Here is a 14,704-nt window from a genome sequence, read left to right as displayed (position 1 = left end):
GTGCAATTTGACCTGTCATAACAAATGTTTGACAGTTTGAATTGCTGTCAAACATTGTTTTTAAATTACGTAAACCTCTTTTCAATTCTTGTTTTTCTGCCTGCTTTTTTCGTGTTTTGCAGGTGTCCTCCTGGTCACATGATCCATGTGAACGGCACCAAAAAGTCCTGTGTGTACACGCTATGCGCGACGCGGCCTTGTCACCGGGGAACCTGCGTGGCCCAGTCACCCTCTAAATTCACCTGTCACTGTCCAGAGGGCTACAGGGGGCGCCACTGTGAGACAACATTGGCTGTTTATAGGGAGGACGTGGGCCTGAGCTTCAGCTCGCTCTTTGCCATCTGTATCTGCTTCATGGCGTTGCTCGGTAAGTGTTGCTTCAATTGCATCTCATAGATTGAAGAACACCAGCTTATATTTATAACCCTGGATCTGACAGTGTTGTGGAGCAGATTGTAGCGAGGGCATTCTGGGTAAATGCTACCAAAACAAATACTTGTGTTGTGGGAGAAATGGTCCTTTGCCAAACAAAAATGAAGAATCCTGCAACACCCAAAATCTCATACCACTCCATTTGTCTTCACATTTTGGGAAGAAGGAAGTTCCCTTCTTCAGATGTTTTTATGTTGTTTCCGTCAGTGGTTCTTGGTGCAGCGCCACCGCAGGTGAGGGGGCAGCGTGACAGGTTTAGTTTGGTTTCGTTAAGAGTCGTTCTGATGGGTTCTCTATCAGACCATATTTTAAAATAACTTTCCACTCTGCCTTTGTAACCTCAACATAAAGATTGTGGAGGAGAATCTTGAAGAAAAACATCCTATATTTATAAAAGTTCTATCATGTTTAATCTTTTGCTCTCTGATCTTTTCAGTACTGTTTGGCACCGAAAAGGTTAGAACACATTTTCCAACATTTCTAAATATATACGTACATGTCATCAAAGCTGCTAAATTAGTCCTCTTCATTTGAGAATTTGCTGTTCTTCGGTCATAAAATTGGTGAAATTTAGACAGTTTTACATCAAGAGGAACCGCTTCACGTATCGCCGCTCTCTAATGGAAATTTCTGCAAAGGCTGAGGTACAAATGTTATGTTCAGCGGATGTTTTTTTTCCCCTGCCATACACATAAGGATAAAAAGCTGGTATGTTTCCAAATTCTCCTTAGTGTCTTGTAAACTAAAGTTGTTTACTTTGCTCTTACAGCTGTGGAGGTGTTAGTGACTGAATTTAAGGATGTTTTCCTGGTAAAAAGGTTCAAATTGTAGCCTAGGGCTTCACATTCAGCCGGAGAACCCAGCCTTGCACCTTTTGCATACAGAAAGTGTGAACATCTGAAAAACAAACAGAAAACAAGCTATCATTGAAAAAAAAGTGATTCAAAAATTTTTTTTGAGAAATATCTTGCTTTATGTTGACATGTGTTTACAGCTTTGATGCTACAGCTTATGTTGTTTTCAGCGAGTGTTGTATGGAAAAGGGCTAACTAAATGATTGACGTGTGTGTGTGTGTGTGTGTGTGTGCGTGTGTGTGTGTGTGTGTGTGCGTTTGTTTGTAATACCTTGTGGGGACGATTTTCCTGACATATGCTACGTTGTGGGGACCAATCGCTCCTGGTGGGGCCCTGAGCCTGGTCCCCACGAGGGGAAACCCTGTTTTTGGGTCAGGGGTCAGAGTTAGGGCTAAGGTATGAATTGAGTTTTGGTTAGGGTTAGGGTTAGGTATGTGATGGTTAGGGTTAGGAAAAGGGTAAAGGTAAGGTTTAGGCTGTAGAAATTAGTAGAAATGAATGGAAGTCAATGGAAAGTCCCCACAAAGATAGCAAAACAAACGTGTGTGTGTGTGTGTACACTGTTTTTCTCCTGAAAGTATTCAACCTCCACGAAAAGATTAGCATCTCTTTGTAATAACCAAATGAAATATTACATGTCGCATCACAAAATTCAGTGTTTCACAACTTCTGCAGTCTGGAAATAATTCAGCATTCCTGGAGGAATCAAAGGTCTCAGGTTCATTAATATTCTTAAACCTCTGGCCATTCTTAGTTTGAAGCTGGAGTAGCCACCGTTTCTCTCACAATGAAATGTCACTGTCAAGACTTTGAGCTATTTCAGGTGTTCTGTCTGAAACATACTCATAAACACTTGGTTGGATTGGTTGCATTAGGTGTGCCTGAAATCACACTTGATTTGTAAATGTTTATTTGCAGTAGAGTTGAATTTGGCCTGTTTAAACAGTCATTTATCTGTTTCAAGCATCGGAAAACTTTACAATTTAAAATATTTTCAGATGCAACTTTAGATGAACAATCATCAGCAGGAATATCAGTGTGTCCTTCATGGCAGGAAACCTCAGCTGTCTGGTGAATGGCTGATATTTAAATGGCTGAAATTTACAAACAGATCCACAGATTAAGAAGCTGGTCAGAAATTTACAGCCAGATTGAGATATTTTCTTCTGCTTGGTGTAATCCACAGTTGAGACTAAAATTATTCATAACCATGGAAGATTTTGGTTTAATCTCCTCATTTTTTATTTTTATCAACATGTTTCTTTTTATTGGAAGTAACACTTTCTGGAGTCGCAACTTGAATCCAATACAGAGGAAAGGAGGTGATGGCAAGGAGGCCTTTTAACCTCAAAATATTAATATGTGTTCATCAATATGACAATAGAAACATGCAGCAAGGTGGTCACCAACTTTAAGAAGCATTTAAATATGCTTTAATGCATTTTAAGAAATAATTTCAAGCATGTTTTTTTTTTAAGTCTGTTCCCTGTTTACATTGTGCATTATGTTTATGGCCGACAGCCGATATTTACCGATGGTGTAAATCACTGGTCCCCAAACTACGGCCCGCGGGCCACATCTGGCCAAATGTGGCCAGATGTGGCCCCCTGTGCTCAGAGGGCCACATTTGGTCTGGCCCCCTGAGCAGTACCAGAGACCATTTAGATTTTTTTTAATATACCGTATTTTCCGGACTATAAGCCGCTTATATGTGGATTTTTCTTCAACCACCAGGGGGCTCTTTAGCAGGAAGTGGATCATTGGAAGTCAAAATTGGAAATAAACGAAGAAAGCGCCCATTAAAACGGAATTAGGTTTTAATACGGAATTGAAATTTGAGAATGTTGCTGATCAGTTAAATAGCATTGAGGGAGAAAAGATTTTTCTTTTGTTTTTTAAATAATACTGGGATCATTATGAGAATTTGAGGTATAGTATATTAGGATCCAGTAAATGGCAGTAGTGCAACAATAATGGATGCAAGCTGCTGTTGAAATCTAAAGAAGAAGAAGAAGAAGAAGAAAGCGCCTACTTTCATTTAGCACATGCTAGTAGCACATGCTAGTAGCAGACACGAAGGATCAGCACTTTTACTGTTACAGTTACCGTTTGTAATCAGTTCTGTTAAATCTAAACTTGGCAACTTTTTCTTTTTCAGCCGTAATAAATGTGATATTCAGTTGACCTGTTATTACTCAAATGTTGGCTGTCCACCCCCTCTGCTGCTGCATAGTTGTGGAAAAACTGGAGCGGCAGAGATATCTGCATATGTGTATGTTTACTGTTTTTTGTTTTTTTTTGTTTTGTTTTTTTAACTTCGGGGTTGTGCCTTATAGTCCAGTGCGGCTCATAGTTTGCAAAATACGGACTATAATCCTTCCTGGATTTATTCTGTGAAGAACCCAGAGAGGGTTATTTGGTTATTATTTATTTCATAAATACTGTTATTATTTATTTCCTGACTTTTGTTCTGTGAAGAACCCAGAGGATGTTATTTGATTGTGCTTTCTGGAAAACAATACATTTTTACATTTAGGCACTCCTGCAATCGTCACATTTTTTCTGTTACAAACTGACTCTGGCCCCCCAGCAGAGAAGGGAAAAGTTATGTGGCCCTCACAGGAAAACGTTTGGAGATCCCTGGTGTAAATATTGCAATAACCTGTCGACTACACCACTATGATTGCTTCTCTGCTTCAGTTAAAAACCTCATCACTCTCACTGACACATGACCAAACAAATAACACATGGTCAACTCTCCCCTCTCAAAATGCATGTACAAATGGCAACAAGATGGAAATAACTATCAGATATTAATATCGGCCCAGTTTTACTCACAGGACGGATTCTGAAATGTTGAAAACGGCTAACATCGGCCAATACCGACGTTGATGCTAATATTTTGCGTATACTTAAATATGGCTTCCAAAAGATGAACTCTACAAATACAATGAAATTAGGTTTTAGCTCTTGGTTGATTAAATCAATTATTGTTTAAAATTATCTGATGTCCAAACTGTTTTATGGACCTTAAAAACAGACAGTTATCAAAAAAGCACAAAGTCAGAATTCCATGACACATTTTAAAGTTTGTCATGTAAAAAGTAAGAGTGAGAATCAAAGGAAAAGCTGAAACTTCAGTCCAAAATGATGAGAGTTGGTCAACCTTGGTCAACTTGATAAGTTAATCAATTAGTTGTTAGCAGCTTGTTTTGCACACTGACAAGGAAATGATGAGTCAGTTTGAGAATTTTCTTAGGTAGATCAGAAAATGCTTTATTAGAGTTTCATTTTGTGAAACAATAAATGTACAGAGGGTGTAGAAAGAATCCTGAAAGTAAAGCCAGTAGAAAATAAACCCACTGTAGTTGGAATGATGATGCAGCTGTGTCGTGTCTTAGTAAGGATACAGACAAGCTTGTGCTTTTTGCGAACACATCAGGTTTGGTAACATCGTTTTCTAAATCTTCTAAGAGAACTGCTGTCCTACCAGAACTTCTTGTCATTGACTTTCTGTAAAAGAATAAACAATCTGGATCTTTCGGAGTCTTCAACTCTGTTTTTGTACACCGAGTAACAGTGACAGTGTGTTTTAAGAAAGAATACATAATAGTCATTCTCAGGAGAGCAGGTAAGCCCACCAGGACGCAGTCTGTTCATATCGCCGAAGGACAAAAAAACATTTATTTTTTTCTTTTACATAATGCCTTCATGCATGCTGACACTCTACATTTTTCAAAACTGAACCTCAGACATTTTGAAAACTAAATGAGCCCTTGATGAGCACGAGCCACATTGAGATTCAAACGGTGCTGTGGCCACGCCCTGCAGGACGCAAAGACATGCAGGCTAGAAGATGATTGGTGTTGTGAAGAAGCAATTCTCCAGTAAGAGACCAAACCTTGCATCTAATAATATTAACTCTGATGATGACACCACTTTATGCTGACAGAATTGACCTTGGCTACTTTGACCTCACTGCATCACAGTGAGGTCAAAGTCATCTTCTGTAATGTCTACAACAAACTTTTAAGAAAGACAGTCTTATTGCTGCTTTCCTAAAAAAAAAAGACAAAAGACTTTGATATCACGTTTAATATCACAGTGAGAAGAGCTAAACACTTTTCACGCATCCTGATCTTTAGTGAAGTTTCCAGGTTTCCAGGTTCCTTATATTCCTAAATGTTTAAAACTGCAGTTTAATGTATTTTTGGAGGGGAAGTAATGGATTTAATACTGATTTTTGGTAGTTGCCACATTTGTATGCAGCCCCTCTCATTTGGGTAAATGAAGATATAGCAGTTGTTAAAGACATTTACTAATATACTCATTAAATAGCTAGCATGACTACAACTTATATTATATAGCCAAAAGTATTCAGACTTCAACTCTTTGGTTTCTACTGCCACTAACTTTTATGAGAGACTTGGCTGTTCTCTGTAGCTCATTGAATTTAAACGCAACACTAGCTGCGTTCCCATTAAACACAGAATTGTGCAAATATAAATTTAGAAAATAAATTTGATATATGGAAACACTCCAACTTAGAAAAAAAAACATATTTTTCGATGAAAAGCAATGAAAACACTTTTACTGCATTGCACAAGTCACATGATCAACAGCAGGATGTTACTACTGGTGAAAACGATGGAAAAGATAACAGGAAGTAGCAGGAGCACAAAGGTTTGTTTTTGTTTTTCAGACAATATGAGCTGGCTCCAGCAGAGCTCTCACAGCATCGCTGCAAAGGATTGGTTAACTCGGCATTCAGACTTATCTGCTGAGTGCCATTAACGCCTGTGTGTTCAGGCAGCAGTCTCATTACTTTAGGTGTTGTAGTGTTTCTACATAACGCATTAGCTGTGTGTTTCCGGATGTTTCTAATTATTTCTGAAATGTGTCAGATTGTTGCTTCAACTCTTTGAAGTGCAGTAAACTAAAGCAGTAGGTATTTAAGTTGTTGGAATAATGCTATCACACTTACACTAACAGGGGCCTGTAAACACACAACACTTAGAAGCAGTTGTAATAATTACTGCGTGATGCATTGCATTAGGTGCTAATAGGAAGCACAACCTTGAAGGGAAGGACAGCAAATCAATTGTTTTTTTTTTTCAGTGTATCAGGTAGAAGGGGTGCAGCTGGAACTGGATAGAATTTTGTCAAGTCATTTCTTGTTTAAAATTATGTTTTGCAAAGCAAGTAAAACTTTAGAAAGCAACAATTTTAACCTTTTTTAGATTTTGGATTCCTCACATAAAAGCTTTATCAAACCACATTCAGTCATGCAGAGGTTAGTTGACATTCTGCTGAAATTCTGCTCAGGTTTCATTGATCCATAGATCTCTGAAAAACATGCAGATATATGTTCTTAGTCTTTCAACGGTGATATAACTTGCAATGTTGCAACAATGGGTAAATAACTATTTAATAACTAATGTATTTAAAATTTTTAGGCTGTTTGGTGTCGTAATTGTGAGGGTGTGCATGCAGCAGACCTTTGAGGTGATCGTTATTGCCTCGAGAAACAAGAATATTTGCACAAATAAACAAAAGTGTTGACATTAAAAAGAAATGAAGGATGCAAATAGTTTCAGATGAGCAACAGGCCAGAGTCCACCACAGTGGACAGAGTCCAGCACCACCCTGAGACAGCGCAGGGTGTGGGTGGGTGGAACAAAAGGTCGTCACAAAATTTGGATATGCAACCAAAGCCTGTTTATTTTTCTAATATCCTTAAACATGTGCTTCCTTAACATAAGTTTCAACAGTATTAAGAAATTCAGCACGACTGGTAAGGGATTTAAAAAGGTCTCAAGATCATTTGAAATGGTACAGAAAACAAAGTCTTAAGTGAAAGTGTGATGTTACGTGACACTGGAGTAACATCCAATCACAGACAGCAATGTTTTTGGTTTTAAAAATGATAAAAATAAAAACTTACAGCAATTTCAGAGGAAACTCAGTTTTGCAATCTCGATGTTTCCATAAAATAAAAAATGAAATTAAAATCACATATGAAACTATAGAGGATGCAGTGCAGCAAACCGTAGCTGCATTTCTATTACAAATGTTCACAAATCTTTGTAGATATTCAGCTAATGTGGAAAAAACACAACTGCAAAATAAGAAATAGAAATCAAAACTACACGTGGATAACCTTGTTCATGCAGTGTCATTAAAAATTATGGCAGTGACCATAATTTTTATTTTTATGAATTATGAAAAGATTAATGGCTGATTATTTTCATAATCCAGCCCTGGTGCTAGCGCTCATCATCTATCAGCCAATCAGAGGAGACTTCGGCGTCTTATTCAGGTATTGGAGCAACAAGCCCCGCCTACTTGGGGGCGGCTATGTATGCTCCGTTTGGGGAAATTGTAGTTGGAGATTTTGGAATAGTTATGGATTCAACATGTTGGAATGACACACAGCTTTATGAACGGTGATGCTGTGAGAGCTCTGGTGGAGCCAGCTGCACATTGTCTGGAAAAACATAAACAAACCATCTTTGTCGTCTGTGCCAGTAGCAGCATCTGTAGTTCTCTACCGTGTTCTGTTCCATGTCTGAGCCCAAAAGATGTTAGCATTTCATTTGAAAGAACCAAATATTTAATAGAGAATTCCTATTTTTTTCCACGACACCTGCTACATAGCCATTAACCATAAAATTGCACAAATTTAAATTACGAAAATTATTATTCATGTGCGATTTTAATGCCTTTTCTTATTTAATGGAAACTAAAGATTTACATACATTTGTAAGTGAAATACAGCTACTGTACATGCATTGCTATCCAAGTGGCCAGAAATCTGCATATGAACAGCTGGATTGTGTATATATGAGGGAAGTTAAAAAGTTAAAGTGCAAGGGGCCACAAACATGGACGAGTTGCTTGATGAAACATGGAACAATTAATTTAAAAATAGTTTATTAAGTACAAAGAAAAATGAAATGTTGCTGTCATAAAGTTTTTTCAACGGGTCATTTTAAATGACAGACAACGATGAGTAAATCCCAAATCACAGAACTATCAAGAGGTTGAATATGACGAGCAGGATGTGGTTGTAGATCATTTGTACCTATATGGTCATCTGGGCTGTGGCCATCAACCTATCTGGAGTAAACTGGTAAAACCATCACTGACCTCTCAGAAGAGGTGGCTCTGGCTCCGGCCGTGACTCTACATAAAGCCTCCAGGCCCCAGGACTGCTCATTTAGAAATGACAGTGTCACACTCAGCTAAGCAAAGGAATAAAAATAAGTGCAGGTCTGACAGAATCCCCAAAGGTTTACTGGCCTGGTGTCACTCCCATCCTTCACACAGTGACATTTTGCTGGTTGAAAATCATGAATTTTTTTCAAAACAACTGACTGAAACAGGATTCACTGGTGACTTTTGGTCTGACAAACTTTAATTGTTGATTAGTTATAGAGCCAAGAAACAATCATTTTATGAGAAACTGTGAAACTGTGTTGTTTGTAAAACAGAATCTGTGCACATTCAGCTTTTCTGTAATTTATCGGTTCCTATTATTATCCACAGTGTGATTATTAATTTCCTCCATTCCACTGGTAAACTGTTTGATTCCTAACAATATGAAATAGTTTCCATTAATTGATCATTTTATTACAATTTCCCACCAAAGCCTATTGGAGGGCAGTTGGTTCACTATCACCTCTTTCTATAACATGTTGATCTTATTTCTGTTGCCATACTTTATATCTTTATATAAATCTTTCTTTATATACATTTGAAAGAATATTTTTGGCCATTTGTAGGACATGTTGGTTTTATGTGTTTTTTTTAATTATTGTAGGTGTGTTACAAGAGCAAGTTGACATTGACCGCTCCATTCTGGGTGAAACCCAACACACGGGACGCAATACCAACAACAGCAAGAAAAGATGAACATTGCACAGCTTTCCTGTGTTGTGACTCAAGCCCACATGTCCACATCTACATGTACAAGCACAAAATTTCACATGTTGAATGTCATTGGTGATTGACTGGAGCAGGACTAGCAATCGCCACCTCATTGTGCAAACTCCATAGAAAATGAATGGAGCAGCTCCCATGTGTCTTTAAGCGCAAATTTATTTCCAGTTGAGTGGATGATGTTGGTTTTTGCCATTGGCTGACTTCAGTTGCCAGCCTATACGAGGGTGGGTGTATTCTATACAGAAAAACCTGAAAACCTTTAAGCATGTCTCTACAGGAGTTATGGTTGTAGAGAGCCACATACAGTGTGAGGACAAAGCCACTGCTGAGAGCCATAAACTGACCCCAGAAATGTCACACTCTTTGATATGTTTGATTGTAATATAGCAGGATCCCCAAACCACCCGTTGTATTTATATTTTTATAAATCTTAAATTTCATTCAGAAACTGTGTTGTTTTTTTGTGCCAGTATAGTGGAATTTAATAAAGTGGTCGATCATAGTACCATCAAAGTCTTTGACTCTTTCACAGATTTGATTCATGCATTAAAATTAAGCACTCCATAGGTTCTATTGTATTTCTTCTTGGAAGAAATTCATCAGTTCCACATACAGCATCTGAAATCTGCATGAATTCTTGGAGTGCCGCTGTGTATTTCAGGAATCTTACTCTTGGTGTGTTGGTAGCTGTTTGCGCTTAATGATTGGATTGTGGTGTATCAGCCGTTCATACAAAATCCTTTGAACACCTTTAAGAATCATATTCTGAAGTTTCATAGACCTGCATTTGACAAGGCCAGTGTTCCATGACTAGAACCCAGAAATGGACTGAAGATAAAGCTGTTTTCCTGATATTTAAGCTTTCATAGCAAGAAGGTCAGAAAGCAGCAGCAGAAATTTTGTAGCTGCTAAACTTCTGCACCAGCCTCACTTCCTCCCCTGGAGGCGGATGAACTTGGAACACACTAGTGTCTAGTTTGCCTGTATTAAAATCCTATTTTTTTGTCTTTGCCTGACTGACTGTATTTGTCTGTTAAATATTCATCTTCCTGTACCTTTAGCTCCGTAAAATCTATTCCTAAAGGAGAAACTTGCCTTGGGCACAGTCACACAGAGAGAATTGCCGCTGACAGGCTCCCTCTGTTTAATTGAGGACGCTGCAACAGAAGAGCTGAATCAAGACGGAGACAGAGAACAGTGGAAGAGATCAGAGCGCTACAAAAATACAACAGGACAATGAAAATCACCAAAGAAAAACAAAAGAGAACTGACGAGATTATGCAGCAGAGGTGGTACACAACATTCTTTTTCTTTTTCTTTTTCTTTTTTTTTCATTAGAAAAAAGGAAACCAAGAGCTGCGTAGTTCTGAGGAGGATGGTGAAAGTGAGCACAGCTTCTGGCAATGTCTGCGCGTCTCATTGGTATTTCAGAGTGCAACTCCTTCACACCCTGGAACTAGTCAGACACAGTTCAAATGATCATTTCTCTCTCTCTCTCTCTCTCTCTCTCTTTCTCTCTCTCACTCTGTTTCTCTCTTTCTCTCTCTTTTCACCTTTATTCCACAGCTCTCCCTTGCAATTTAGCTTCAGGCTCGTATTAAATGCGACATCCAACCTTGATCCTGTTGAAGCTCAGTTCTGTTTTAAGTGTTAATTACTTGATTTGTAGGCGTATAAGGTGCTGTTTACTCAAACCTGCAGAAATTGAGATCAATGCTCCAGGGGCTCCTGTAGTAATTTCAATCGGTGGAGCATTCCTTGCTCGATTGGTCAAGCATACCTCTCTCTGAAATTTAAGTAGCAGCAAGAGACTTTTTTTTTCTTTTTTTTTTTTAAAGAACACCATCAAAAATGTCTTTTGCCAACTTCATGTGTTTGAATCGGCGCAGCAGAGGAAGGGCAGTAGCTCTTAAATAAGACAATTCCAAAGAAAAATGACGTGGTTTTCAACGTTTTGGTCTGATTTACATTTGCATTCAGAGTTCTCGAGTTAATACTTTCTAGAGTCACTTTTTGTTAAAGTTACACCTGCAAACTTCCCAGGTTATGTCTGCATTAGATATCCCCATAAAAGAATGACACATTTTCCATGTGTCTTTGCAAATTATCTTAAAATTCATTGGATGAATTTTGTAAGCAAACGATGTTGTTGCGCAATACCCCCCTCCCCTCTTCTCTCTCTCTCTACTTCCCCTTCTGAGAGGAGGGAGATGTGCTTCCCAGCTCTCTAACGGGTCCGAGAAGCCTCTAACTCCTGAGTATTACTCCAGATGAGAATATAGAGGACATTCTGTTTAAGCTGGGTGCGAGAAAGACTAGCCTGGTTTCTAACGACCTCTGCCTCCAGATGTCCCACCCTTTTTCACCCTGTGAACTAGCCAGATCGAGCAGCCCGCAATCAGCTAGTTTCACAGAGCACACCTGTTAACGGTCGCTCTTTCTCTTTATTACAACTTGCACTTGTTACTGAACCAGGTATGTTTTAGTGACTCGGGAGAGTCCCAAGGGTGTTGTTTTGGCTAAAAGCAACCTATAAAACATTTTCCACTTTTTCCTCCCAGAATCAAACTTCATAGCTATTTTACAACCATCAAAGAACTTTAAGGTGACTCATTAATTGAATGTCCACAACATCTTTTAGATTTTCTTAATGTTAATTATTTTATTAGTAAGGCAATTTTGCAAGGGTCAGTACAGCTTAAATCAGTAACAGAAATAATCAAATAAGTAAAATCAATAATCTAGCCTATCTTTCCCTAATGCTGACACTGTGAACTAAAAAAGGGAAACTTTGAGAGAGAGATGGATGGAGTTTGGCATCTTGAACCCCAGAACTGGCCTGATGATGAGGCTGGCAGATGTACTGGCAGCAGGAGGCTCCCAGTACAGGAAGAGTACTGACTTAGAGCGGCAGATCTCGGGCCTCAGGGTGACTTCCTCATGCGCGTAGTGGTCCTCAGCTTCTTGTCTTGCAGCTGTGTAGCTCTTTTCTCCTCGTCTCTCTTTCTGGTCCATCGAGATGTAGACGAGCTGGTCTCATGGAAGGAACACACCAGTTCTTCATCTTTGCCTTTGTTCTTCATCTTTGTCTTTATCTTCATCTTTGCCTTGGTCTTTGTCTTTATCTTCATCTTTGCCTTGGTCTTTGTCTTTATCTTTGTGGTCCCGAACCCAGCTGGGGAGGGAAGTGCAATTTGAAGCCACATGTTGCGGGGCTAATGGGTTGGTCCCCATGTGCAGAACAGTCTTTGGCTCAGTGACCCCAGCTCTTCTTCAGCTGCAGAGTTCTTTGTCCATCTCGATCTTGGCTCAAAGCTGCCTGAAGGATCCAACCAAAGACTCCTCTTTTGCACTCACCTTATAAAGGGTTTATCCACCCTTTTGGTGCATTTGCATTGGCTAGCTTTGTTGCTGTGCCTGTCTCATTGGCCGACTACTTGAACTGATTATCTCATATCCATCACCGTTTTGGAGACATGATGTCTGTTCTAATGACCCAGGGTTACTCAACAGTCCTTTTGCGTCTAACCTTTTCTTGGGGAAGTTTAAAGTTTAGCAATAAGGCCTTGGTCACCTCCGCTCTCCTATCAGTTCCTCTATCCCCCCCTGACCTTTCACCTACCATCTGTACCTCCAACACATAATCAGTGACCTTTAGTTACAGTTACACATTTTACACCATTTCAAGTTCAATGTCAAAATCACATTTATAACCTTTTAGTTTCTCTGATTTAGCATTCATTTATAATTTTATAATAACCATTACTTATTAGTTACTCTTATTATAATCATAATGTGAGTTATTACAGACATTTCTGAAAAGAAACCAAGAATAATCCATTATTCTAATTATTTGATACCAAATTACATTTATTTGTTTCACCTGTAAGTACTTCCACAAGTGTAAGAGTAAGTGTAAATATTCTTATAATCAAACCAATATCAACCATTGGTTAAACCAATATTAATTATTGGTTTAATCATAAGTTATTATTATTCATTTAAGCATTTTACTCTGGGTTTAGATTTTATTCTTTAAAACTTTAATGCCTTGAAATGAGCAATCTGAACTATTTTTATCCACATGCAGGCTGGAAACTTCCCCTTTCTTCAGGAAACCTGCTCTTCCTGTTCCATGACTCTCTTTCCGCCTAACTATGATTTTTTATGATTAAATAGAAAAAAGTAGAATTAAAGCAAAGTTTGCAGGACACAATAACAACACACACAACCAGATTAATTGTATTACTGTCTGACTCTACTGTTGGGTCTTGATGTCACCTGTGTAATTAATTTTAAAGATAACTTTATTTATTGTTATTATTAAATTAAAATCTCCAGCATGGGGAAGTGGGCTGAGCTTGACTTTTCTTGACAACGGATATAAAAAGCATTTAAGGCATTTATTTAGATTTGGACTCATCTGTATATATATAAGGGATAATTTGATAACATGATTGATAATAACAATAAATACTTTATTAGAGTTTTGCTTCTTATTTTAAAGAAGTGTATTACATATGCTTGGTTAAGACCACAACCTCCCAGTATTACACAGTAGAGAGATAGAATAAAAAACGTCTGCATTATGGAAAAAACAACATCAAGACTCCAACTTAAGATGTATCTAAGTGGGAACCTATAACTAGATTCATATTGTAACCTTGACACCTCTATTTACTTGCTTGCATACCTTTTGAGTTTATTTTATGTTATTATTATGTTCTTTTATTACTTTAGTCTTTATTTTCATTATACCTACTGTCATCCCTTTCACTGTAATTATTGTAGATTTATATATTCATGGATGTTGTCAATGAATATTGGCTTCTCTTAATGGGGCTACTGTTTATCTGAGGCAAATGTATTTCTGTTTTTCCTCCATCGATAATCCCCAGATGACAGCTTGTCAACCTTATTTTAAGTTAAATGTCTAAAATGGTCTGTGTAAATAAGACGTTAATAAAATGTGGCAGACGTGTATATGAGATATATATATATAAGAAAGTTATTGAAAATAAAAAGTAAAAAATAATCATTGGATGGAAAGCTTCTGTGAATGTCAGTTTTTTCCATCAGCATCTTCCACATGTCCTTCATGCACCTGCATGGCTTTAAGCAGGACTTCCTTTGGCTTCTTTTTCTTTTTGGCTTAAAGGTTAGATTTGTGTGTAGTGGTCTTGTTGACAGATTCTCCCACCAGTCATCTTTTGATAGGTTTATGATGTTTAAAGCTTTGGATGTTGTTTTCTAAACTGTAGACAACTTCTGAAATGGCGCTGGGTTTTATTCGGTGGTATCTGAGAAAAGGGGGATGAATATAAGTTCACTCCACACTTTTGTTTTTCTTTGGAACAAAATGAATAACTTTCCAATCCCTATCACTATCATGTTACCGAGTTGTTATAAAAATCCTGTACATATCAAGTATAAGCAGTGGTGGGCTTAAGTACATTGTACTTGAGTACAATTT

At 38.1% G+C, this 14,704-nt stretch overlaps 1 protein-coding gene across 1 annotated transcript in view; it reads left to right on the top strand.

Annotated features, from left to right (window-relative positions):
* The window catches only part of LOC103143989 (neural-cadherin), a 307,861-nt gene that overhangs the window by 275,518 nt on the left and 17,639 nt on the right, over positions 1-14,704 (top strand). Inside the window, exon 36 of the mRNA XM_016675675.1 lies at positions 123-367. Coding sequence (XP_016531161.1) covers positions 123-367 — 245 coding nt within the window. The remainder of the gene's footprint in view (positions 1-122; positions 368-14,704) is intronic.

Source organism: Poecilia formosa, unplaced genomic scaffold (genome assembly GCF_000485575.1).
Source record: "Poecilia formosa unplaced genomic scaffold, Poecilia_formosa-5.1.2 Scaffold119, whole genome shotgun sequence".
Classification (NCBI taxonomy): Eukaryota; Metazoa; Chordata; class Actinopteri; order Cyprinodontiformes; family Poeciliidae; genus Poecilia; species Poecilia formosa.
This window is presented reverse-complemented; position numbering and strand designations above follow the sequence as displayed.